This window comes from Marmota monax, unplaced genomic scaffold, assembly GCF_021218885.2.
Source record: "Marmota monax isolate L192 unplaced genomic scaffold, Marmota_monax_Labrador192_F-V1.1 WCK01_AAM20220418_F8-fsc00042, whole genome shotgun sequence".
Lineage (NCBI taxonomy): Eukaryota > Metazoa > Chordata > Mammalia > Rodentia > Sciuridae > Marmota > Marmota monax.
The window spans coordinates 14253108-14277378 of record NW_026693008.1 but is presented as its reverse complement, the minus strand read 5'-3'; the positions used below and the strand labels follow the sequence as shown (position 1 = coordinate 14277378).

The 24271-nt window shown below is 36.9% G+C and overlaps 1 protein-coding gene and 1 long non-coding RNA gene across 10 annotated transcripts in view; one reads left to right on the top strand and one right to left on the bottom strand.

The window, feature by feature from the left end:
• Positions 1-2144: 2144 nt before the first annotated feature.
• On the bottom strand, positions 2145-4955 carry LOC124098118 (uncharacterized). Of its 2 annotated transcripts, none has more exons than XR_006853471.2 (3): positions 4844-4955; positions 3611-3706; positions 2145-2539 (listed from the first exon to the last, which is right to left on the bottom strand). It is a non-coding gene; the product is annotated as an uncharacterized LOC124098118 (long non-coding RNA). The 2 variants fall into 2 exon arrangements; XR_006853472.2 differs by lacking the exon at positions 4844-4955 and adding an exon at positions 4251-4363.
• The window catches only part of Ankrd28 (ankyrin repeat domain 28), a 173059-nt gene continuing 153668 nt past the window's right edge, over positions 4881-24271 (top strand). For 2 of the 8 annotated variants that reach the window (XM_046452736.2, XM_058582194.1), the window contains exon 1: positions 4881-5014. In XM_046452736.2, the coding sequence (XP_046308692.1) occupies positions 4988-5014 (27 nt within the window). In that variant the 5' untranslated portion in view covers positions 4881-4987. Of the gene's footprint in view, positions 5015-5809; positions 5870-6939; positions 7027-24271 lie in introns of those variants that run through there. The other 6 variants (XM_058582195.1, XM_046452737.2, XM_046452734.2 and 3 more) reach the window with 6 other exon arrangements.

Genomic DNA, 24271 nt, shown 5'->3' with positions numbered 1-24271 from the left:
TTAAAAAAAAAAATCTAATTTGAATTTTTTTTTCTTTATTTGTACTAGGGATTGAACTCAAGGGTACTCAACCGATGAGCCACATCCCCAGCCCTATTTTCTATTTTTATTTGGAGAGAGGGTCTCACTGAGTTGCTAAACACAGCTCCATTGCTGAACTGGCTTTGAAACTGCGATATTCCTGCTTCAGCCTCCCAAGCTACTGGGGATTACAGGCTTGTGTAACCGAGCCTGGTGTGTTTCTTGTTGTTGTTGTTTTTTAAATACAGTTCTAATCCATTTACATTTACTGTGATAAATTAACTGCCTTTTTTTTTCCTTGCCTACTAATCCATTTACTAAGTTTTCTCTAGTTTTTTTTTTCCCTTTTATAGGTTTCGAAGTTACACATTTTACTCTCTTATTTCTGTATCTTTAAATGTTTTACATGCACATTAGAAAATTGTTGTATTCAAGGCTCTCTAATCTTTTAAATAGCCTTTCTATCATAGGATGATTCACTAATTATAGATCCTACCTCCTTGGTACAGAAGTCAGAAGTGAAATTCCCTGCTTCTCTTGCGGCTAGGATGTAGGCCTGTGATTCACGCTCTTCTAACTAGAAGTACCCACTGAAATGTGATCCTGATGCTGACGTTAGGAGCAAATGAAGAAAAGCGGAACCCCTGACATTTGGTGCTTGGTGGGTACAGCAGCAGTTTATCAGACCAGTTCTTACACAGTTTGTGGCACTTTCTCAAGCTTAGCCTAAGCTGTTTTTTTTTAGTTTTCCCAATGATTCTGCAAGCTGTTATCATTTTAAGAAATTCCTGCATGGATTCTTAACAAATATAATGGCTTGTCAAAAATCTAAAGTCAGAATATTTCACTTCATCTGAATAAAAGTTTAAAATACTTTAATTCTGAACTGCCTCTTACCCAAATCTACTATATTTCAAAGGCTCATATTTTAATTTCACCTAGTTTTAAAATTCCAAAATGCTATCACTTAAATACTACTGATTTACATTGACCAAGATATTTCCTAAATCATCTGTTTATCCTTTTCCCAACTTACTTCTTTCTTCTAGACTTAGCTTTTCTCTGTTGGAGTATATTCTTTAAGACTTTCTTTGATGAGCATTTTTGAGTCTAAATTATGAAAACATGCTTAATTTGTCTTTTCCCATGAAAGACTGTTTAGCTAGTTATAGAATTCTAGTTTCTCAGGTAAGTCTCTCAATACTTCAGGGATAGTTTTCATCACCTTTTGTCATCAAATGTTGCTGATAAATCTGCTGACCAGATGACTGTTATTCTTTTTAGGGGAATCTGACTTTTCTTAGTGGTAACCTTTAATATTTTCTTAGTGTATTTGACATGTTCTAACTTCACTACTATCTGCAGTGCTTTTTAAAAATTTATTCCTATTGAGACTTAGTTTAACTACCTTTTATCTGATAACTCATATTTTTCAAGTCTGAAAAATTTACAGAATTATCTATATGGATATTGCCTCTCCTTCATTCACTATATTCTCTCCTCCATAAACTCTTTAGATATATGCTGTGTCTTCTAATGATATCCTTTAAGATCTCTGAACTCAGCCTTGCTGCTCTGGCAGTCAACTGTATGAATTTTTTTTTGTATTTTAGGCTCTTCATAAAAATCATTTTTATAAGAAAGGGATTATCTGGCTCAAAACCCCTCAACAGTTGTTCTGTCTTTTACCATGTAAGTTGTTCTTTTGGCTGTCAAGTACCTCATGCATCAAGGCCCTGCCATTTATTAGCTGGATAATCCTGGGCTAACTTAAATTCTTTGGGCCCCATTTTCCCAACATAGAGAGATTAATATCAAATTTACATGAAGTAAAGCATACAAGGTACAGATTAAGTGTCCAACATCTGTTAGTGCAGTAAATAAAATTTGGTGTGTTTGCGTATCTCACAGAAATTCCCTGGTGGTCACATCTGTATTTGTCATTCATTTCAGTTATGAATTCTGAAAGAAGGCTACCATTACTTCCAAGATCTGGCACACGGATCTAGATCAACCAATCAGCTACTTGTTGAGACTTGATAGGAATACTGGCTCTTTTATGACTTCAGACTATTTAATGTATGAGCAGAGTTGCTGTTTTTTAGTATAGGAGAATAAAAGTGACATGTAGAAAAAAGGGAGAGATAAAGGAGAAAAAAAATTAGTGACATCATTTAAATACCTAGCACCATTGACTTCCATGATGTTGCACTTTGCAGTAATGTAGATTCCTTTAATACTTAGATATGTTATAATAAGCAGGAATAATCTAATAATAAAAAATTACCAGAATTTGAACATGAATCTTATTTCATTTTATTGCTCAATTATATAGGTTTTTTTATTTCTATTTTCCAGAGTAGTTGTTACCCTCCTACCAGCCATAGAAATATAGTTGCTGCAATACTAATATGAAATTTGAACAGTCCCTCAGAGTTACCAGTCTTACATATCATTATCTTGATTGTGTGAGATGAGTAGGCCAGGTAATAAGCTTAATTCTTGACAAATGGTGACTCTGAAACACAGAGAAGTTAAACAGATGAAGGGTGAAAACCCAGTTAGATCTAAAGCATCCTCATCCTCTGTCAGGACAGCTCATAACTACCATGATGTAGAGATAGTGCACATTTTCATTAATTACTGTTAATTAGAAATTTTCAGAAGAGTACTGAAAAGTTTCATTAGCTCAATCACAAAACCTATTAAAATGTATATTCAGTCTATAATTTAAATTTATACTCTCAAAAACCCTTGTGTTCCTAAAAGTCAATCTTTGCCATGCTCCTAATCAAGCTCCTGTTGCACTTTCAAATTCTGGAACTTTAACCCAGAGAATACTGGAGTTGGGGGTGTGTTTATGTATGAATTCCTGGCTCAACATCCAATGTCTAAGCATATGTATAATTGTGGGTGAATTCTTACACCTTCTAAGGTAGAATTCTATTGGATACAGCACATGGGTAATTATTTACAAAAGTGACTTGTAATCACAAACTACTCTAGTAATATTGTTACAATGCTTTTGTTTTGGAGAACACAAATGCCTTCACAACAATAATCCATTCACCTTCACTGAATTGATAAGTAGAGGTTGGGTGACAAGTAGTATTTTATCTGCCAGAATTGGCAAAGTAAAGGAGAAAGGAGTTAGGTATTTAAGAGAAAGCAAGAGCCATTTGACTTTCTTTTTAGCCTCATCATAACGGTAACATTGCAGTTAAGAGAATTCCTCCATTTTAATTAGGAAATATCTATGATGAAGAATGTAATTTTAGAAAAATTGTTTCAACAGAGTCATGACATGGATATATCAAAGAATAATGAAAGGATTGTACTACTAATCATTGGTGCTTTTAATAGTGTACTCTAATATTTTCAATTTTTATGGGGGTAAAGTTTATTTTTAAGTGCAGCATTACAATAAACTGACAGTCCTGGTATAGGTCCTCATTTCTCTAGATTGCCATTAGGCTCAAATCGATCCTCTAAATAAAGTCTGTCCCAAGAGACACAAGTGATGTAGGGAAAAAGGGGAGTTTTAGAAACCAAGCCTGACGTCACACTTTTGTGTTCTAACCATCTGTACCTTTTTAAACTAGGGGCTGGAGCCGCTCAGGCGGAGAGACACAGGCGCACAACAATCTTCTCCCACACAAGCCTGGAATGGCAACTGTGTGGCTGCCTAAGAAAGAAAAGCCGTTTCAGAGCTGTGGGGTGGCGTGGGGGTGTGTGTGGCAGGGTAAGAGAGTCATTCCTCTTCTCCATCCAAGGATGCTATTTATTGGAAATCCTGCCCATCTCCCCACCACCACCACCCTTTAAATTGATTTCTCTCGAGTAGGAGGCAAAACCGTTTTGATGTGAAAGAAGAAAGGAAAAAATATGCAAGACTGGCAGGGAAGCTTTGAGGAGGAGAATCACAAGCAGCATTGCTTTGGATATTGGGTCTGCGGGCAGAAAAAGGGTTCCGGCGTCCACAACCTGTTCGGCTTTAAAGACGACGCCCTTCCGTTCAGCGTGCTAACCCCCTCCCCTCACTCGCTCCGTCCACCGCCGCTGAGAGGGTAGCAGCCACCCTGTGGCCACCTCTCCCCCCACTCCCTTGGCCCCTTCATCTTCCACAAACTCAAAAGGCGCATTCTCACTGTCCTTCTACATGCGAGCCCGGCTCACCCCTCTCCCCTCGCAGCTTCCCCCAGGTGCCCATCTCTCACACGGCCCCTCACCAGGATCCTCAATCCTCCCCAGGTCTAGGGAAGCGTCTCCACTCAGGTTCCACGTGCAAATCCTAGGTTGTTACCCTGCTTTTTAGTTTCCCCCACCTCCAGCCACGGGCTCCGCCCACCCTGCCTGGGGCGCGCGCCCAGACGCCGGGACACCTGGCCGCCCCTCCCCCGGCCCCGCTATCCTCCCGACTCCCCCGCCCCTTGCACCGCAGCTCGGCGCCCACCCCTCGCTGCTTCCTCCTCTTCACCCCCTCCCTTCGCAGGAGGCGAGGACTGGGGAAGGGGGGAGGCAGAGGGAGCGCGGCGGCGTGGCCAATGGGCGCACGGCTTACTCTGGCCTCTCCCCCGCGTGGCCGCCAATCGCGGCGGGCGGTGGTGGTAATATTGTGGAGTGGAGTTTGGATGCCGCCGCTGCCGCGGGCTGGAGCGGCGCGGCGGCGGGGGCTGCCAGGGTATTTCGGGAAGGGGGCGTGAGGAGGCGGTGGCGGCAGTGGCGGGGACTGCGTGTGGAGGCAGCCCAAGGAGAGAGAAAGAAAGGAAGGAAGAGGGCGGGGAGTGATTTGAGGAGGAGGCGGGACGGCCAAGCTCCTCACCTCTCGGCGGCGGCGGGTGTCCGGGGAGGCGGTGCCGCCCCCTGCCCGCGGTCTCTTCAGCGCAACCGGTCCCCGACCCGCTGGCATCGGGCAGCGGCCGAAGCTACTGGGGCGGGAGCAGTGGGCCGGGCGGAGGCGACCGCCATGGCGTTTCTCAAACTCCGCGACCAGGTAGGTGAGGGGCGGCAGGGCGGGATCGCGCCGCTTGGGGAGGAAGGGAAAGAGGCGGGCCAGAGGTGTGGGCCGCCAGGGCGCCCGCTCGGCAGTGTTGCTGCGAGGGAAGCCGGGTCCTGGGCCGGGGAAGGGCGCGAGGCTGCGGGCTGGGTCCGCGAGCGACTTGCTTGTCAGGGTAGCTCGGGCCCGGGTAAGCCCACGTGCCGCCCAGGGTCTTGCCGCCGGGAGAGAGAGGCGGGTTCCGCGCTCGCCGCCCTCGCGTCGGGCTCGCTGCCGGGTAGTCGCCTCCTCTTGCCTGCCAGGTGAGGCTCGGGCCTAACAGGTGGCTTTCCCCTGCCAGGCTGTAGCTGTGCTGGCGCCGTGACCTGGGGTCACGACCTTGCTCTCCTGTTTGCTTCGTGGTATAGTTGGAGATATTTACTCTCTCCGGGAAAGAAAAAAATAAAAACTGGTTGATTCAGCTAGGGACTAGTTGGTGTGTAAGTCCCCAGACTTGTTTTCTTTTGACATTTTGTGCACCATCTTGGTTACTTTTCTTGACTTAGGAAGAGCTGATCTAATACCCGAAGTGCTAGAGACACTTGGGGACTGAAAAGTACTTTGTGTCTAGGAATGAAATCGCAACTATACCTGAAAGATTAGTACACCTAAAAACCTGGGAAGAGATGCAGACGTTTTCTGATATTTGTATCTGTCTTTTAAGGAAATGAAAAATTAACACGTGAAATTTACTGAGTCGCGGGAACTTAATGATGCTGAAAACTTATTTTTGCTATTTGTTTTTCTGAACAGAAGATATTGAACAGATTTGAAGGGAAAGTAACTTGCATACGTTGGGAAACTGTTCTGAAAGTGAGTACCCCTTTTTACAGAAACAATGGGGTCTCTTAGCAAATAGCATACCTTAAATTATGAATACAGTTAATACCATGACTTCTCACTTCCAAAGTGACTTTATCTTTAGAGTAATGATTGGCCCTGTGTATCATTTCGTATCAGGAGAGCTTTAGCTGGTGTTAATAACATCAGGGCAAGATGTTTTGAAAAACTGTTTAAAATTTATACTTTGTGTTTCAAGTTAGATATTAAAAGTCACTGTCCAGTATGTTAACCACTAACAACATGTGGCAACTTAAATTAAACTAAAATAAACTGAGTTCCATAGTTATACTATTCATATCTCAAAAGCTCAACCATAATAGCTATTGATTATTGTATTGAACAGGCAGGTAAAGAACACTTAGGGTGTTTCACAAAGTTTTATTATTTACCTGTTAATAACAGGTAAAGCACAGTTAAAGTATAAACCTTATCTAATTCCCCTACAGTCAGTGCGCATTATACTCTTAACAGAATGAAACTCAAAGTGTAGGTTTTCTACTAACTTTTATCAATTTAGTGGGATTTTTGTGCTTTCATTTCTATTTCTAGTCCTTTGCTTTTGAAAGAGTTATTTTTGTGCTGTAGATTATTGTGTGCACTAGGAATGCAGTGGACTTTTAGGAGGACATCCTCTTTTATTTGCCATAAGATTTAAGCAGAAACAGGATTTCAGTTGGAAATGAAGTTGCATCTTTGCACTTGAGTATTTAGAAATTACAATTATAGAGCAGTTGTGATACTACTCCAGTTTTACATGATGTCCACTTACAGTGGTAATACTGTTCTTTAAAATATAATCTGTAAATTTGAGAATACTTGGACAAGTTAATTAAATGGGATGACTGAGAGAAAATAAGAGGTTCATCTCTATCCTATCTGGTTTCTCTTTTGAAAGATTTTGAGAAATGAGTTTGTTTTGCCTGGTTTAAAGGGAATAGCTGTTTCTAGCAATATCTTATATGTTGATATTTTATTAACTGTTAGAAGTGAGAATAAAAATGAAATGGAATGCAAATACTCTTAACTTTTCCCATCTGCAGGAAAAGCAGTTCAGCTAGATGAATTACTTTATTTGGAGGAAAGGAGGAGAAGATCTGGATAAGTACACAGAATTTTAAACGTGGAAGGTACTTGATACAGCTTCTATCTCAAAAGCCTTATATACACTTGAGATAGGAAGTAGTAGAATCTGCTTTTCTAGGTCTGTTTTATTATTCACCTTGTATTTTGTTTTCTTTTGGCTTGTAAAACATTGTTTAATACATAGAAGCTGCAAGTGGGGAAGAGTTTTCTTTGTGCAAGGAAGCCTTAGTTCTTAAATATGAAACAAATGAATAAATAAAGGAGTTCTCCTGTCCATTCAATTTGAATTAAAACAATATTCTCTCATTTTATGCTGACACATAATGGGTATAAGAAGTAATTACTGTCCTACTTTCTGTTTACCTGTAGATGGAAATAATTTTTAATTGTAAATAAAATGAAAATAATTTGTTTTCTGTCTATAGGAGTTAGGCACATGATTTTTTTTCCCCTGAATTATTTCACTTTGGTTTATACAACATGAATTAAGATTCAAATTGTAGGGTGTTGTTTCATTAGGTGTCACTGTCATAATTTTTATTTTTTCAATTAGTAAAAAATAATCATACATGATTACATTGAAATTTTCAGCAGTAATAAGAACAGTAGAAGGTTTTTGTTTAGATTAGGGATTACAAACTCCCAAACTGGGAAACTAAATGACAGCTAACACTTGGCTTTATTTAGTATTTAGAAGAAAATGATGAATGGTAGAGATGATGACCATGGGGATCAAGTATGTTAGTTGCTGCTCTGCTCCAGGCCTTTGTTGCTCTGCAGGTGTAATAGTAGTTTTAGAATACAAATTTTTTAAGAAGCCAGTAATCCAAATTGTTATGCAAAATCTGTAAATGTTGGCAAGTTGATAACCACCAATGGCAGTCAATTCTGTGATTCTAAAAAGGGGCCAGTAAGAACTAGTTTGTAACTGCTAATTTAGATCAGTTGGAGAAAACAAACTACAAAATAAGATTCCTATTAAAAACAGTTTTCAGGGCTGGGGAATGTAGCTCAGTGGTAAGAGTACTTGCCTAGGATGCACGAGACATTGGGTTCAATCCCAGCACCAAAAAAATTAAAAACAGTTTAAAATAGGAAGCCAAGCATGGTGGTGTCCTCCTATAATCCCAGTGGTTCAGAGGGCTGAAGAAGGAGTTTCACAAATTCAAAATCAGTCTCAGCAATTTAGCGAGGCCCTAAGCAACTTAGCAAGAACCTGTTTCTAAAAATAACTAGTCAGTCAAGGTGGCATACAACTGTAATCCCAGTAGCAGCTCCAGAGGCTGATGCAGGAGGATCAGGAGTTCAAAGCCAGCCTCAGCAAGGGTGAGGCACTAAACAACTCAGTGAAACCCTGTCTCTAAATAAAATACAAAATAGGGCTGGGGATGTGGCTCCGTGGTTGAGTGCCCCTGAGTTCAATCCCTGGAACCCCCCCAAAAAATATAAAATTGCAAAATGATCATAAATTTTTTTTCCCTTCTTTGTAATGCCTGTGATTGAACCCAGGACTTTGTGCATGCTAAGCAAGTGTTCTACCACTGAGCTACACCCCCCAGCCCCATTCATAAACTTTTGTATCATATTTGAAGAGTTCTTTTAAAAAAATTCATGTATATGTCTTTTTACTTACAGCATATATGTGTAATCTTAGTATTTATTTCTGTTTTCACAGTTTGTTTTAAAACTGGAGTTAAACTTTGTTTGTAGTAGTACTAAAGGATTATAGCTTTTTTTTTAATATTTATTTTTTTTTTTAGTTTTCGGCGGACACAACATCTTCGTTTGTATGTGGTGCTCAGGATCAAACCCAGGCCGCACGCATGCCAGGCGAGCACGCTACCGCTTGGGCCACATCCCCAGCCCGCTTTTTTTTTTTTTTTTTTAAGGGGGGGAGGAGAGAATTTTTTTAATATTTATTTTTTTCAGTTTTCGGTGGACACAACATCTTTATTTTATTTTATGTGGTGCTGAGGATTGAACCCAGCGCCCCGCGCATGCCAGGCGAGCGCGTTACCGCTTGAGCCACATCCTCAGCCCCTATAGCTTTTTTTTTTTTTTTGGATTCTTTTTTTTGCTCATTTGTATATAGTAAGTAGGTTTCTTGAAGTGTTGTTTTTCCCCATTAAAATTTTTTTGATTGCTACATAAAGTACATGTTTATGGAGATACAGTGTGACATTTCGGTGTATAGTACAATGTATAATGATTACGTCAGGGTGGTTGTGTAGCATTCATTCACCTTAAATATTTATCATTTCCTTGTGTTGGGAACATTCAGAATCCTCTCTCTTATTGGTTGTAGAAATATAGAGTTGTATATTTCATTTTGCTATAGAAACATAGAAATATTTTTCTATAGCAAAATAGAAATAGATTTATTATTGTCAACCTTAGCATACTGTTATGGAGCTTTAGGAGTCATTTCTCCTATTGAACTGCACTCCTGTTCCTGTTAACCATCCCTTATCACCTCTCTTGCTTTCCAGTCTCTAGTAACTACTGTTCTCTCTAATCAAATCAGCTTTTTAAGCTTTCATGTAAGTGAGAATATGCAATATTTGTCTTTCATTTGATTTTGTGTGTGTGTGTGTGTAGGAGCCATCTTTGTGTGTTCCCTTCTAGATTTGGTTATTATGTGAGGATTCTTTATATGTTGATGGTTTTTTTGTTTTGAACAGGGTTGACGTATATCAGTGAGTAAATGTCGAATGAATGAGAATAGTAATTTAAGCACGATTTTGGATAGTAAAAAGTTCTCACATGATCAGGTACTTGCTAAGAGTGGAGACTTGTTTGACTTTTCAGTAAGGTGGCAGAGAGAGAAAGAAAAAAAAAACTTGAGAAATCTTACTAGATTTATAGAATGCATGAAATGCTTGAAGACCACTGGTGCCCACCTATTTATCAAGTGTCTCCCTGCTTTGTGCTAGAGACTGTGCAGGGTCTAAAGAAAAAGCAGCTACCATCTCTGCCTGTAGGGGGTCTTATGGCTAGAAGAGGAGAAAGACATACATAAATATAGGGTGTAAGATATTTCAGATGAAAAGGTTTGTTGAGTTGAAGGAAAACATGGAGCCTGTTATTTGAAAATGTTGATGAACAAACATTTCAAAAGTAAGTACCTTGTTTTAGTCTGCTTTTTTGTTGCTGTGACCAAAAGATTGACGAGAACAATTTTAGAAGAGGAAAAGTTTATTTGGAGCTCATGGTTTCAGAGGTCTCAATTCATAGCTGGCTGACTTCATTCCTCAGGGTCTGAGATAAGGCAGAACATCATGGTGTTCTTCCTAGTGCCACTTCCTGAACTGCCTTCCTCTATCAGGTGGAGGTAGAGGAAGGCAGTTCAGGAAATGACACTAGGAAGCAGAGAGAAACCTGTGCAACAGGAACAAAATATAAACCAAAAAGCACACCCCCAGTGACCCACCTCCTTCAGCCACATCCTACCTGCCTACAGTGACCACCCAGTTAGTGGATTAACATACTGATTATGTTAAGGCTCTCATAACCCAATCATTTCACCTCTAAACTTTCTTACATTGTCTTACACATGAGCTTTTATGGGATACCTCATATCTAAACCATAACGTCCCTCCTGTTTTCTCACTTTTTGGATATCTTGTTTATATAATACAGATTACAACCTGGTGGGCTCCATAACTGATGGGGATTACATGTTTTAGAATTCAGAAAGTATCAGTTGTAGGGAGAGAAATCTTGTGGCAAAGGAGAGAGAGATTTTAGGTTCACCAGAAGGATTTGACAATATTGAAAGCAAATAGCTGTACTTGAAAGCAACAAGAGGGAACTGTGAAGTTAAGCCCGAAAAGAGGACGGTATTCTTGTTTTTTGGGTAATGAGGATATAGTCCTGACTGGTGTAATTGAATGGATGGGAGTTAGATTATCTCAGTACTAAGTACATTATGAAGTACTTTGACTATGAGGCTAGAATTTGATGATGAGAAGTAATAGCTGGGCCTTCTTAAATAGGAACCCATGGGGGTTTTAGCAATAATGTGCATATAGTGCACTTTTCTGAATAGGGTTTATGGGTTTTATTGGGTCCTCAAAGGGTTTCACAACACTGAAAATTTAAATAACCACTACAGGTTTTAAAAGGGTAGATTACAAAAGATGGACAACAGGGACCCCCAAAATCAGTGAGGTAAATGATTCTGTGGTTTAAAACACAAAACATTTTAGTACAAACTGAGCACATTAAATACTGAGCAGGGGGAATGAATATCTTGGAAAGATTCCTTATAGCTGTATTGATGGCTTACAGATCTGTATAAATTAAAGTGTCCTGTTTCATAGTCCCACTAGGTTAAATTAAACTTTGAAAATATACTTAAACATTGCTTATGGTGATTAAAAAATAGTAAATAATCCAAGTAATTAGATTTGGGTTGCACAAAGTTTTCTAGCATTTTGTCATGTCTTGTTTTTCTAGTCTTATCTAAAGTTTATATTCAGTCAGTGCTGGGATGGGATGAGATGCTCCTGGAAAATGCTCTGTGCCTGGAGAAAATAGTTCAGAATTAAGTCTTGATCTAGGTAATGTCTCCAGTAGGTCAAAGCAAATCAATCATACTACTCATTTACAGCCAAAATAATGAAATCTCCACTTAACTTAAACCAGTAAAACTTTAAACTGTTATTGGGATATGGTGTGTAACTATAGTTGAAATAATGAAAGTAAAATTTCCACTCCCATCCTCCACAATTAGTATTTAGTTATACAGGTGTGCCTTAAGTGATACTATGGATTTGGTGTTCCAGATCACTCCAGTAAAATCAATAGCTCAATAAAGCAAATCGCATGGATTTTTTGGTTTCTCAGTGTACATGAAATGTATGTTTACACTTAGTTTGTTAAGTGTGTATTATGTTTTAGCATTATGTCTAAAAAAAAAAGGTGTATGTACCTTAATTAAAATACTTCACTGCAAAAAGATGCCGATGATCATTTGAGATTTTGAAAAAATTGTGCCAATAGACTTGTTTAACGTAGTTGCTACAGACCATCAAAGCAGACTTTAGTGAAAAGACTAGTTTTGCCTAATAAATTTAAGTTCAAAGTTTTAGTTGGCAAGGGTTTATTCATCTGAATTTATTATAAACTTAAAGGCATATCTTTCCTACACTTAAGAATTTAGGGCCATAGATAATATTAAAACATGCAGCACAGGACAATTAAAATACTTTAAAAAAGGAAATCTTCAATTGTGTACAATGAATCAAAAAGCATTCTGATGTCATATATGCCTTATTAAAATAAATTAATTAATTTAAAAAGAGGAAATTTTGTTTTTTAAGATTTTGACTTTTATAGGTTACTTAATTAATATTCCCATATTAAGTTTAACATCTGCTTGTCAGTTTCTGCCAGAAAGACAGTTGGAATTTTGACAGGTATTGTGTTTAATCTGTACATCACTTTGGGAAATATGTTGTCTTCTTACTATGTCTTTTAGTCTGTGAACATGGGATGCTTTCCATAAGATTCTTTAATTTTTTTTAATGATCTTGTAGTTTCTAGGTTATAAGTTTTGAACTGTTTGTTAAATCAGTTGCGAGGATTTTTTTATGCTTATTGGAAATTAATTTTTAAAATTTTCACAATGTTCATTGCAATGTATAGAAATACAGTTCCTTTACATATTGCTCTTATATCTTGCAACTTTGTTGAGCTCATTTGTTAGTAGAAATGGGTTTTTAGAGGATATATGAGACTTTTCTATATAGAGAGTATGTTATCTGTAATTAGAGAGGTAATTTTACTTCTTTCTTTTTGATCTCTGTGTTTTTTATTTCTTCTGGCTTACTTGCCCAAACTAGAACCTCCAGAATAATGCTAGAAATGGTGGAGAGTTGGACACCCTTGTGTTGATCATGATCTTCTGTCTGTCTTCTCTAAGTATGATGCTACCAATGAGTTTTCTGTAAATGACTTTTATTAGATTAAATAAATTTCCTTCTATTCCTGGTTTGTTGATTGGTAAATTCTTTTTTTTTTTTTTTCGCGGGGAGACGGGTACCAGGGATTGAACTTAGGGGTCCTCGACCACTAAGTCACATCCCCAGCCCTATTTTGTATTTTATTTAGAGACGGGTCTCACTGAGTTGCTTAGCACCTTGGCTTTTTGCTGAGGCTGGTTTTGAACTCTCAGTTCTCCTGTCTCAGCCTCCTAAGCTGCTGGGATTACAGGCATGTGCCACCATGTCTGGCTGTTGATTGGGAAATTCTTAAACATGAATATTAAGTCAAGTTCCCATGTTGGGCATTGTAGTTTTTTGAATAAAATGAAAGCTTAGAAAGGAACAGTATCTTGGTTTCAACCAAGATCACATTACTCACAGAACTTTCCCATTCTGAAAACTTACAAATATTATTTCTTCAATGGCAAGTCCCAAATGTTATGTTTTTAATTAGGTTCAAATTTCTTTGACATTTGCCTATTTGATAATTTCAGTTAGCTATATGTATGCTACCACCCCAAATTTAACATGACTGTTTAGGCATTTATTTGATTCTGATTTTATTGTGTATCAGGTGCTATGCCAGACTCCAAAGGACCTAAAAATGTGTTTGAAGAATTGTCAAAGAATACCTAGGGTTGCAGTACAGGGCACTTGGTGTGTCAAGAAATTACCATGTTGGAGATAGAGGCAAAATCATGAAAATCCTGAGCTCTAAAGAGATAAATCTTTATTCTGAAAGCAGTAATGAGCCACTGAAAGATTCAAAGTAGGAAATCAGTATAAGATTTGTATTTTGAATGAATTCTGGAAAAGAGATAATATAGAATATGAATCAGTATGTTGAGAGTGAAACTGGAAGCAGGAGAACTGGTGGGAAGTTAAATCCATTTGAAAAGAGGTTTGATCTAAGACACTGGCAGTGGGGATGGATTCTAGAAATATTTTGGAAGTAAAATTGATAGGACTTGCTGACTGGATTATAGGGACTGAAGAAAAAGAATGAGTCTTCAGTGACAACTAGGGTTTTGAATAGGGGACCTGAGTGGATAGGGCATTGCTAGAGGAGGAGTTGGTTTGAAGGGAGATTAATTTGATTTTGGAAATATTGAAGTCCTTGTAGAACATCTAAATGGAGAAATATTGTTATGGTTAAATGTGAAACTGGACTCAGATAAAAGTATTTTAGGTGGTGATTGAAGTGAATGAGGTCACTGAGAGAATGGGAAGAACTCATGGCCAAGGAGGATATAATAGACAATATGGAATGAATAGATGAAAATACATGAAGTGCTACTAGAGTTAAGAAGAAAGCCTTGAGAGACTGATGTCACAGGCCAAAGGGGAAAAGAATTTCTCAAGTTGTACCTGTATTCTTTTAAGCTTGAAGGTTTAATTAAATTTTCACCACTTTTTAGTTTTCCTTTTATCTCAGTACATTGTTTTAAGCTTTTCTGTGAAAATGTTTTTCCTATTTGCTGCATGCTCTTTACTTCCTAAGGCACTATTTCCCAATTTGGGCACACATCAGACTCACATGGCAAGCTTATAGATTCTTGGGGTCCAGTTAGACCTGCTGAATGAGAATCATCCTGGATAATGCTCTAGACTTAGTATTTTAAAATCTTCTGGGCTGGGGATATAGCTCAGATGGTAGGGAGAGTGCTTGCCTTGTATTCACAAAGCCCTGGGTTCTAATTCCCAGCACTACAAAGACAAAAACAGAGATGGGGCGGGGGTGCTGGGGTTATGGCTCAGTGGTAGAGCACTTACCTAGCATTATGTGAGGCACTGGGTTTGTTCTGTTCTCAGCACTGCATATAAAATAAGTGAATAAAATAAAGGTCCATCAACAACCAAAAAAAAAAAACCTGTGATGAAGATTAGTTTTGCTCTTTGCCAACTTTTTTCTTCTGTGCCCCAAACTAACTTAAGTTTACTACCCCTTTTTGGATTTGGAGGTGGCCATATGTTTGAGATCTGGTAATAGACAGTTAAGCAAAAGTGTTGAGTGTCACTTTAACCCTGGCAAATACAAACCTACCTTGAGTAAATTCTCTCTCCCCCCACCTATTGCTAGATAAACTTTGGAAATGATGAGTTAAGAGCACTAAACTTCTGTCAGCCTGGGTCATCTCCAGCCTCCTCAGGTCTTTAGGTGATCATTAACAAGGATATTTGGACTTTGTGTAAGCATGAAACATACTGTTGTGTTATATCATAGTTTGGGGATTTATTTATTATAATATCCACTTTTATTTTAATCAGTACATTTCCTTAGATTATTGTTCAAGGATCAGAATTAGGGAACCATTGCCCTTGGTTACCTTTTGTTCTAATGTTGTTTTTAAACTCGATATATAGGAAGTCTTCAGCTGTTGACTTTAGACCTTCCATGTGTTTTGTTTGTACTAAGTTTAATAGAAATGGTTATAATTAACATTCTGATTATTTTATTAGATAAAGATATCTATATGTTTACTACCTATTGAACCTTGATACTGGGGATACATTTATGTTTAAAACAAGGTCTCTACCTCTTAGTATGGAATAAGAGGGAATTAGATAAGGGAATTATTTTACCTGTGCTTTGGGGACATTAAGGTAGAAGTGGTTAATTGAACCCAAGGGTGAAGTTAGGAGGGTTACTTGTTTATCAAAATGGGATTTTACTTACTAATGTTCTTGTAGTATTTTTCTCTTGTCTTTAGTGGACTGGAGCCATACATAGGCTAAATAAAATGTCCTTTTAGATCTACAAGTGCATTTTTTTGATAATTTTTATTACATAGGAATATTTTGATTGAGCATGTGCTTTTTCTTAATCTCTAACAAAAAAACACTGCAAATCTTAGTCCTGATGCAAATTATATTATTAAAATTTTCTTGCAATTAACTAAAGTGTTGTTGTTCTTTTTGTTTTTAAAGAAGTATCTTATTGCATTTCCTTTTCTCCAATTACATTTCAGGGAAATTTTAGATATAGTAAAAGTTAGGAAGGTCCTACTTATTATCTTTGGTATTAAGTTCTTAATCAGTGTGTGTGTGGAGGTGGTTAGGTAAATTTTTATATTGAATAGCTTTAGGAATGGTGAGGTATTTCCCAACTTTTTTTTTTTTTTTTTGATAGGTTTTATGCTAGGCAGTGTGTAGCTCCAGAGTATTAGACTGAGTGTGCCAAGAGTGAGATGAGAAATGTTAACAGCTGGGCAGTGGACAACCACATCTGAGAGAAATAGGTGTGTTCCTGGACTTAGTTTGACTTGGGTGTTAACAAATAGCTGACTTAGGGGATGTATAAACAAACTGCACCACTAGGGTAAACAGTGAAATTTAAACTGAGTGAATAGACCAGAAGAGCAAGTGTAGTATTGTCAAGTAGGTCTGATAAGTAACCTAAGCCAAGGTATAGGAAGGTAGTTAGAAACTAACAGGTCTGTGAGAGCTTGAATGATTCAAATAGAGATGTCTAGAATTAAGAGACTTCAGTAAATAATGCCAGGGAGCTGTAACCTTTCAGATATTCTCATTTGATGCTATAGCAAGGACAATGAGAGAAACCTGGTTGGACTGTTTCCAAATTGAGAAGCTTGTCAAGAGGGTCAAATGAAATACAGGATATATGTACTGTAGAAGGTCAAGGATTGTAGGTTTTCTCTCCTTTGTAGAAGCAAAAGGGGGAAAAAAAAGGTATGGGGGATCTCATGAAAATCTAAGGGAGATCAGTAGAGTAGATGAAAAGGAACCAAGGAGAGGGAGAAGGGGAAATACTGGGAAATGATATTGGCTAAGTTATATTGCCTTATTTTGTGCATATACAAATATGTAACTATGAATTGAACCATTATTCACAATTATAATGTACCAATAAAAAAACATGGAAAAATGTCTCTACTCAGTTTTTTTTTTTTTGTAGTCATTATTAACAATATTCTCTTTTCTGAGTCTTCCAGATTCTAAGTTATATGAACTCTTAATCTCCTTTTCTTGTTCCTTTAGCTCCATGGAGCCATAGTTTCAAAGTTGGAATTTCTTTTCCCTAACCACAGCTTCTTTCATTGCCTGTTCTCCCACTTCAGCCACAATGAACCTGAGCCTTGCTGTTTTGGAACCTATTGCATATAGTCTGTTAGGTTCAAGTTGGCCACATACTCACTTTTTAGAAAACTTGACCTCCTGATTTGTTTATAGTAATGTTTTTTAAAATGTGGATAGCTCTTATTTGTGTGTTTATTAAGACTTTATGTGGGTGACCTGTCTACTTTGATTACCAGATGTTAACTGACAATTCTTTGCCCCTGGTCCAGACTCAAGAGGGTAGGTAGCCTGGTATGATAGACATGGTTATGCAACTCCTGCTTTATTCTCATTTCCATCGGGCCAATTTTGGGATATCCCAACTCATACTTTTGCAGTCCTTTATATTGATTATTCTGTAGCTTTGTTTTTTATTTTGCTTTCTTCAATACTCATTCCCCTTTCCTTCAACTGTCACCCTACCTTTACCTACCTTTTAGCTTTTATTTCTGCTTTCTCACTGCCGCCTCTCTCCCTTTAGTCCTTTTGGCACAAACTTAATACACACCTTCAGTCCTCTTCCTTTTATTTCCATCTTGTGCTACTGGCAACTTGCCCATTCTTTCAGTTCCTGCTCTCTAATTTACTAAGCAAAAAGAGTCTGCTATTTATGTAAACTTTTTTATTGATCTTCTTTCTTGCAAATCATTTACTTCTCTGTGAACTTTGTTTTCTGCTTTGTTGTTGTTGTTGCTGTATATTGAATTTAGTGCCTTGTGAACACGAAGCACACCCTCTACACCACCAGCCTTCTTTTTTCTTCTTTTTGTCTCAAAAGAATTAACATGCATTTTTCTTTTGCAAGCTATGCTTCTGCTGTACTCCTAATTCTGTCCTGAACTGAAACTTAGAGGTATTATTTCTCTCTTGTTTTTATTTATTCCTTTGCATTGTCCTCTCTGACCCTGCATATTGTTACCTATTGGTGTCTAGGTGAACACCATCTAAGATTCTGATAACTCAGATTGAGCAAATCTGACCCAGACAGCTTTCTCTTTGAACCACATTGATTCTAAAATGTGCTGAGTTTATATAGTTTTTATTGGCTTCACCTTCCTCGGTACCTAATCTCCATGTCTAAAAATTATCTCGTTTGCCCAACTTAGTACTTTCCAATTACAGTTGTTTTCTATTATTTTGTCTATAACTTAAGATCCTGAATAGCTTATCAACTTTTCAAGTTGGGTTAAGGGAGCTCATGGTTGATAAGACCAATAGTTTATTTTTGTATAATTTATTTGTTAATTTTAGCACATTTGAAGAGTGGTAAGAGTAGTAAACTCATCATCATTATCCAATTTTAGAACATTTTCATCACTTCAAAAAATTCCTTGTACCCATTTTATAATCAGTCACTCCTGATCCCACTTCAAGCCTCACGCAACTACTGATTAGGAATCTATCAAGTGTTTTTCTGAACATTTCATATAAATGGAATCATAAGATATGTGATCATTTTTGTCTTTTTTTTCATTTTGTATAAATGATTTGGATTTAATTCATGTTGTAAACTTCATTAGTTCTTCATTGCTGAATAGTATTTCATTGTACGGATATACTACATGTTACCCATTTCCCAGTTGAAGGAAATTTTGAATTATTTCTCATTTTTGGTAATTATGAATAATGATGCTGTGAATAGTCACATGTAAATCTTTGTGAAGACAAAATTTTTCATTTATCTTGGCATGATTTCTAGAAGTGACATTGCTGGGCCATATGGCAAATTTTTGTTTCAAATGTTTTAAGACTAAACTGTATATGCTCTATTTAATGTTGCTGGATTTGGTTTGCTATTATTTTGTTGAAGTTTTTAATATCTCTGTTCTTGAGATGTCTTTGTCTTGCTTTGGTATTGCCAGAAGCATATTGCTGGCCTCACAATATGAATTTGGGAAGTATGCTCTCCTATTTAAATATCTACATGAGTTTGTGAAGGATTTTTATTTCTTTAAGTGTTTTGTGAAATTTACCAATGAAACTGTGTGGGCCAGTCATTTTCTGAGATTTTAATTACTAATTCAGTTCCTTTACTGATATATATAGTAGATCTGTTCAGATTTTTTTTTGTCTAGAGTCAGTTTCAATAATTTGTTTTTCTAGGAATTTGCTCATTTTTATCTGTTTATATTGGTTGGCATAAAATTGTGCATCTGTTCCCTTATAATCCTTTTAATTTTTCTGTTTTGGAGTAATTCCCTCTTTCATTCCTGAATTTGGTGATTTGTATCTTTATTTTTTTTCATGGTTAACTGATCTAAAACTTTGTCAATTTTTTGGACTTTTCAAAGATTCAGCTTTTGATTCGTCTGCTACTATTTATTACTTCTGCTTGCCTTGGGTTTCGTTTGCACTTTTTCTAATATCTTAAGTTGGAAACTTATTTGAGATTTTCATTTTTAATATTGGTGTGTAGAGCTCAAACTTTCCCTCAAAACATTGTTAACTCTATCCTATATAACTTTTTGTATGTTTTGTTTTCATTTTCATTCAGCTAAAAATATATTCCTTTGTGATTATCATCTTTGTCCCATATTTAGAATTATTTTAATTTCTTAAACATTTGTGAATTTTTCAAATTTCGTTTTGTTGTTATTTCTAATGTACTTGTATTGTGATTGAAGAACATTATTGTATCACTTCACTTCTTTTAAATTTGAGACTTGTTTCATGGCTGTAATGTATGGTCTATCCTGGAGAATATTCCCTGTGTACTTAAGAATAATGTGTATTCTGTTCTTGGATAGTATATCTTCCTGTTGAATTGATACTTTAATATTGTAAAATGTACCTCTGTTTTTAGTAACTTTTTTTTTTTAATTAAAGTCTGTTTTTTCAGATATTAGTATAACAGTCCATCTTTTATGGTTATTGTTTACATGATACAGCTTTTCCATCCTTTTGACCTTTTTGTGTATTTGAATCTGAAGTGTCTCTTTGTAGTATATAGCTTTTTAAAATGCAGTCCAACAATGTGTTTTTTAATGGAGTGTTTAATTCTTTTATTTTTAGTATTACTTTTGAAATGATTGGATTTATGTTTGTGCTTGTTTTTTTTCTATACATCTCCTATCTTTTTTGTTTCTCTCTTATTCTATTAACTTTTATATTTTGTTTTATCATTTTAATTTCTCTTGATTTATAGAAAACTACATTTTTCTTAATTTTTGCTTTATGGATTTATTACCATCCACTTGAGATTATTATTAATAATGCTCCAGCTATTATTGTATATATTATGTTTATGTATGAAACTCATTGTACAGTTTTAATTATTGCTTTGTACAATATTTGTCATTTTAAAGAATAGGAGAACAAAATTTATAGTCTTATTAAGTTGGATAGTTACCATTTCTCTTGTAGATTCAGGTTATCATCCGGTGTAATTTCTTTAATGTAGCCCCATTCCCTCCTTCCTTTTTTGTGCTATGATTGTCATATATATTATATCTTTATATGATAAACCAAATGATATAATTTTGATTTTTTTATGCAATTACCTTTTAAATTACTTTTTCCCTGTAATCACCTTTTCCATTGCTTTTTTTCCTTCACGTGGAATGTAGTTTACTGTCTGGTGTCATTCTTTCATCCAAAAGAATTTCCTTTAGTAGTTAACTTTCATCTTTATTCTCTGAAGAATGCATGTTAGATTAGCCAGTTCTCTCCTATCTTCTCTGTTTGGGATCATGTATATCTTATGATCTTATACATGATATTGAGTAAGGATTAAGAAGTATGGCATAAGGTGAGTCTAGGAGAAAGTATGTAGGAACCAATTCCTGAACTATCTTAAGTTCTAAGCTGTAGAATTTCACCTTTATTCTTACAGCTGTGAGAACAACAGCAAGAACTGGAAGGTTTTATACAGTTCTTACATCAAGGAAGGTTTTATACAGAATTCTGTTATCAAATTTGAGCCTTTGAAAGGACTTTGCAAAGATTAGGTCCTGAAGGCTTATTTAGAAATCGATGGCGACAAATCAAGCCTCCAAGAAGATGAATCTGCCTTTTTTTCTCTGTCACTTCTTTATTCTTTTAAGCAATCAAAAGCTATTTATATCCAAGTAGCTATTTTCTTGCAGGCCTAAAATATTCACAGGTTTGTGGAGAACGCTATATAGTTTGTAGAGGGAATCATGGTAGCCCTCTGTAAGGTTTGTGAAATAACAGTTTGGGAAATGCTGTAATAGGATGAACAGATTGCTTACTGTTTGTGTTTATGAAATGGGTTGCATTGAAAGATTAGAAAAACATCCTCTGGCATGCTCAATCTCTCTTAAAGGAATGCTAGGCATGTATCAGTACCTTTTAGTAATTTTAACATAATAAGAAAGTGTTGAATTCTTTTCTTACTCACTTGGTTCCCACACATAATTATTATTTTTAATCATAGGATATATAAAAGGCTTTATTTTTGCTTCTAAGGAAAAATTGAAGAACAAAAAACTTATTGATTCTTGATTTTTGCTGCCAGTTCTTTAGAATGTAAAATGAAAGAGAAAAAATAGTCCCTTCCTCTGGTCTCGGCAGATTTTGTTACACACAGTTCTTGTCAGTGGGTTTTTTTCCCCCCTTTGAGTGACTACTGCAGAAGACCTTGTTTGGGGACTACACTCATTATTCTACAGTTGCCCTTTTGAATGCAGGAGCTGTTTTTATCCTTATTTATGAAGTCATTTAAGTGCTCCAGTTTTCAAGAGTTTAGCACAGTGTTTTCATTGAAATGCTAGAAGTTAGATTTGAAACTGATAGGAAATTACTGATTTAGTCTTGAGCCTAATATTTACCAAAGAATTGGAGGTCACTTTTTTTTTTTTAAGGTGGACACAATATCTTTATTTTATTTTTATGTGGTAATGAGGATCGAACTCAGTGCCTCAGGCATGCTAGACAAATACTTCACCACTGAGCCCCAACCCCTAGGGTCACATTTTTGCCCAGTGTCAAACACATGGAATTTTGAATTTAGGTACATAATTCTGTCATGGGCTTTCTAAGTAGTAAAATTCAAAATAACATTTTCACCTACCACAGTTCATACATACATACATATTTATTTGTTTGTTTATTTATTTATGTATTTGTGGTACTGGGAATTGAGCCCAGGGGCTCTTAACCATTGAGCCACATCTCCAGTTTTTGTTGTTTTTGTTTTGTTTGTTTGATTTCGAGGCAGGGTCTCACTAAGTTGCCAAGGCTGACTTTGAATTTGTGATTCTCTTTCCTCAGCGTCTTGAGTTGCTGAGATTTATAGTCATGTGCTACCATGCCCAACTCACATTCAATACTTTGAAGATACCTTTATTGGTAGTGTTGAGATGTAGGGAAATTGGTACCATAATTCTGTTTTATTTCCAGACAGCACTGTCTGAAGTGGTCATGTTTATTTGTCTACGCTATGATCTGTCTCCCTCTGCTGGTGTGTGAGCTCTTAGAGGGCAGGGCCCAGCTGTATTCCTATCACCTGTAACAATGCTTTGCATATAGCAGACAGTCAAATAATTGCTGAATAATAAATACTGATTAGATATGTCTGAGATGGGTCATAGCATCTGTATTTTTAAAAAAGTACCTTTAGTTATTTTGTTAGCACTTTGTTAATATTCTGAAGGTTAAGAAATTGTCTTCACTCTGTGGCTTACAGTGATATATATAAGATGCAGAAGATACATATTGTGTCCTTACTGAAAAGTAATTGTTAGGGATTTTCTCTACTCTTCAAATGGTAACCTGATGAGTTCCCTAGAAGGAAGAGTTTAGTTCAACACTGTTATCCAAATATTGTTGGTAGATAGGACTCCAAATGAATAATCACTTTTCATCAAATAATTAAATTTAGGAAAGTTGGGAAGATGGAGCTAAAAATGAGTTTGTTCTTTTGTTGTTAAAATAAAAAGGCAAAGTCAGACTTCCTAGATGATTTTCCTCAAAAACATCAGTTCCCAATGTTGGAGGGTTGCTCTTCAGGTGTTTTTGGCAGTGTCTGGGAACATTTTCACTTGTTAAAGCTGGGGAGAAAGAAGGGAAAGATGTGATGGTCTCTTTTGGATAGAAGCCAGGGATACTGCTAAAATCTTGCTGTGACCAGGGCAGTCCCCCACAGCAGAGAATCATCTAGTCTGAAATGTCAGTATTGCCAAAGTTGAGAAACCCTGATCTAAAACGAGCTGCTTTAGAGAAAGGGCTACTAGTTAATACAGAATTTGGCAGTGCAGTCTGAATCCATGAATACTCTATGCATGTGCTCATGGACTTACACCCACACACCAGTTTTTAACCTTGGACAAAACTGAATGTTTTATGTAGAGAAATTTGCAGGTGGTGGATTGGCTTTTATGTACTGAGGAGTCTGATTGTGACTAACTCTGTACAGTTTGGGAGGGTCCTCAGGACCATTCAGTAATTTGCCAGAAGGACTTATAGAACTCAGCAAAACAGTTCAATTCATGGTGTGGCTTATTACATTAAAATGGTACACATAAAACCAGCAGTGACTAAAGTGCATAGGGCAGGGGTCCAGAACAGTTCCAGACACAAAATTCCCATTGTCCTCTCCCAGTGAAGTCCTGTGGATCATGCGTACTTTTCCTAGCAGTAAATGTATGATAACACATGGAGTGCTGCCAACAAGGGATATTTACCTGAGCTTTGGTGTTTAGAGTTTTTATTGGGGGATCAGTCACACAGGTATAGCCAGCCACCACCATGGCTAATCTCTATACCCTCCCAAGATCAGGCTGATAAGCCATGGCCTAAACATCCCACCATAACTCATACTATTAGACACTGTGGCATGTAGATCAACATGGCCAGGTAAGCAAAGACGCTTTTTATCAAACAGAATTTTCTAAGGGCTTAAGTGTTACCTGCCAGAGGTAGTAACAAGGGCCAGGTCTTTGGCACTGGTTAATTCTTTACACTTTGGATTTCAATGGATTCCCACCCCCTCCCGTTTAGAAATAAATAGCTACCTGAGTAATTAGAAGTAAATTTAAGGTGTTATAGAATTTAGGACCAGTAGTTTATACCCAACTTTTATTTCTTAGAGACTTGTTTGTATATGTAAACCATTGTTTTTCAAACTGTGGTCCATGGACCCCTGGTCCATTATTCTCTAAGGTAAAAACTGTGTTCATAATAATAACAATGCAATATGAGCCTTTTACATTACACTAATGGTATGAAAGTAGTGGTGTTTACTATGAATATCTTGATAGAGATC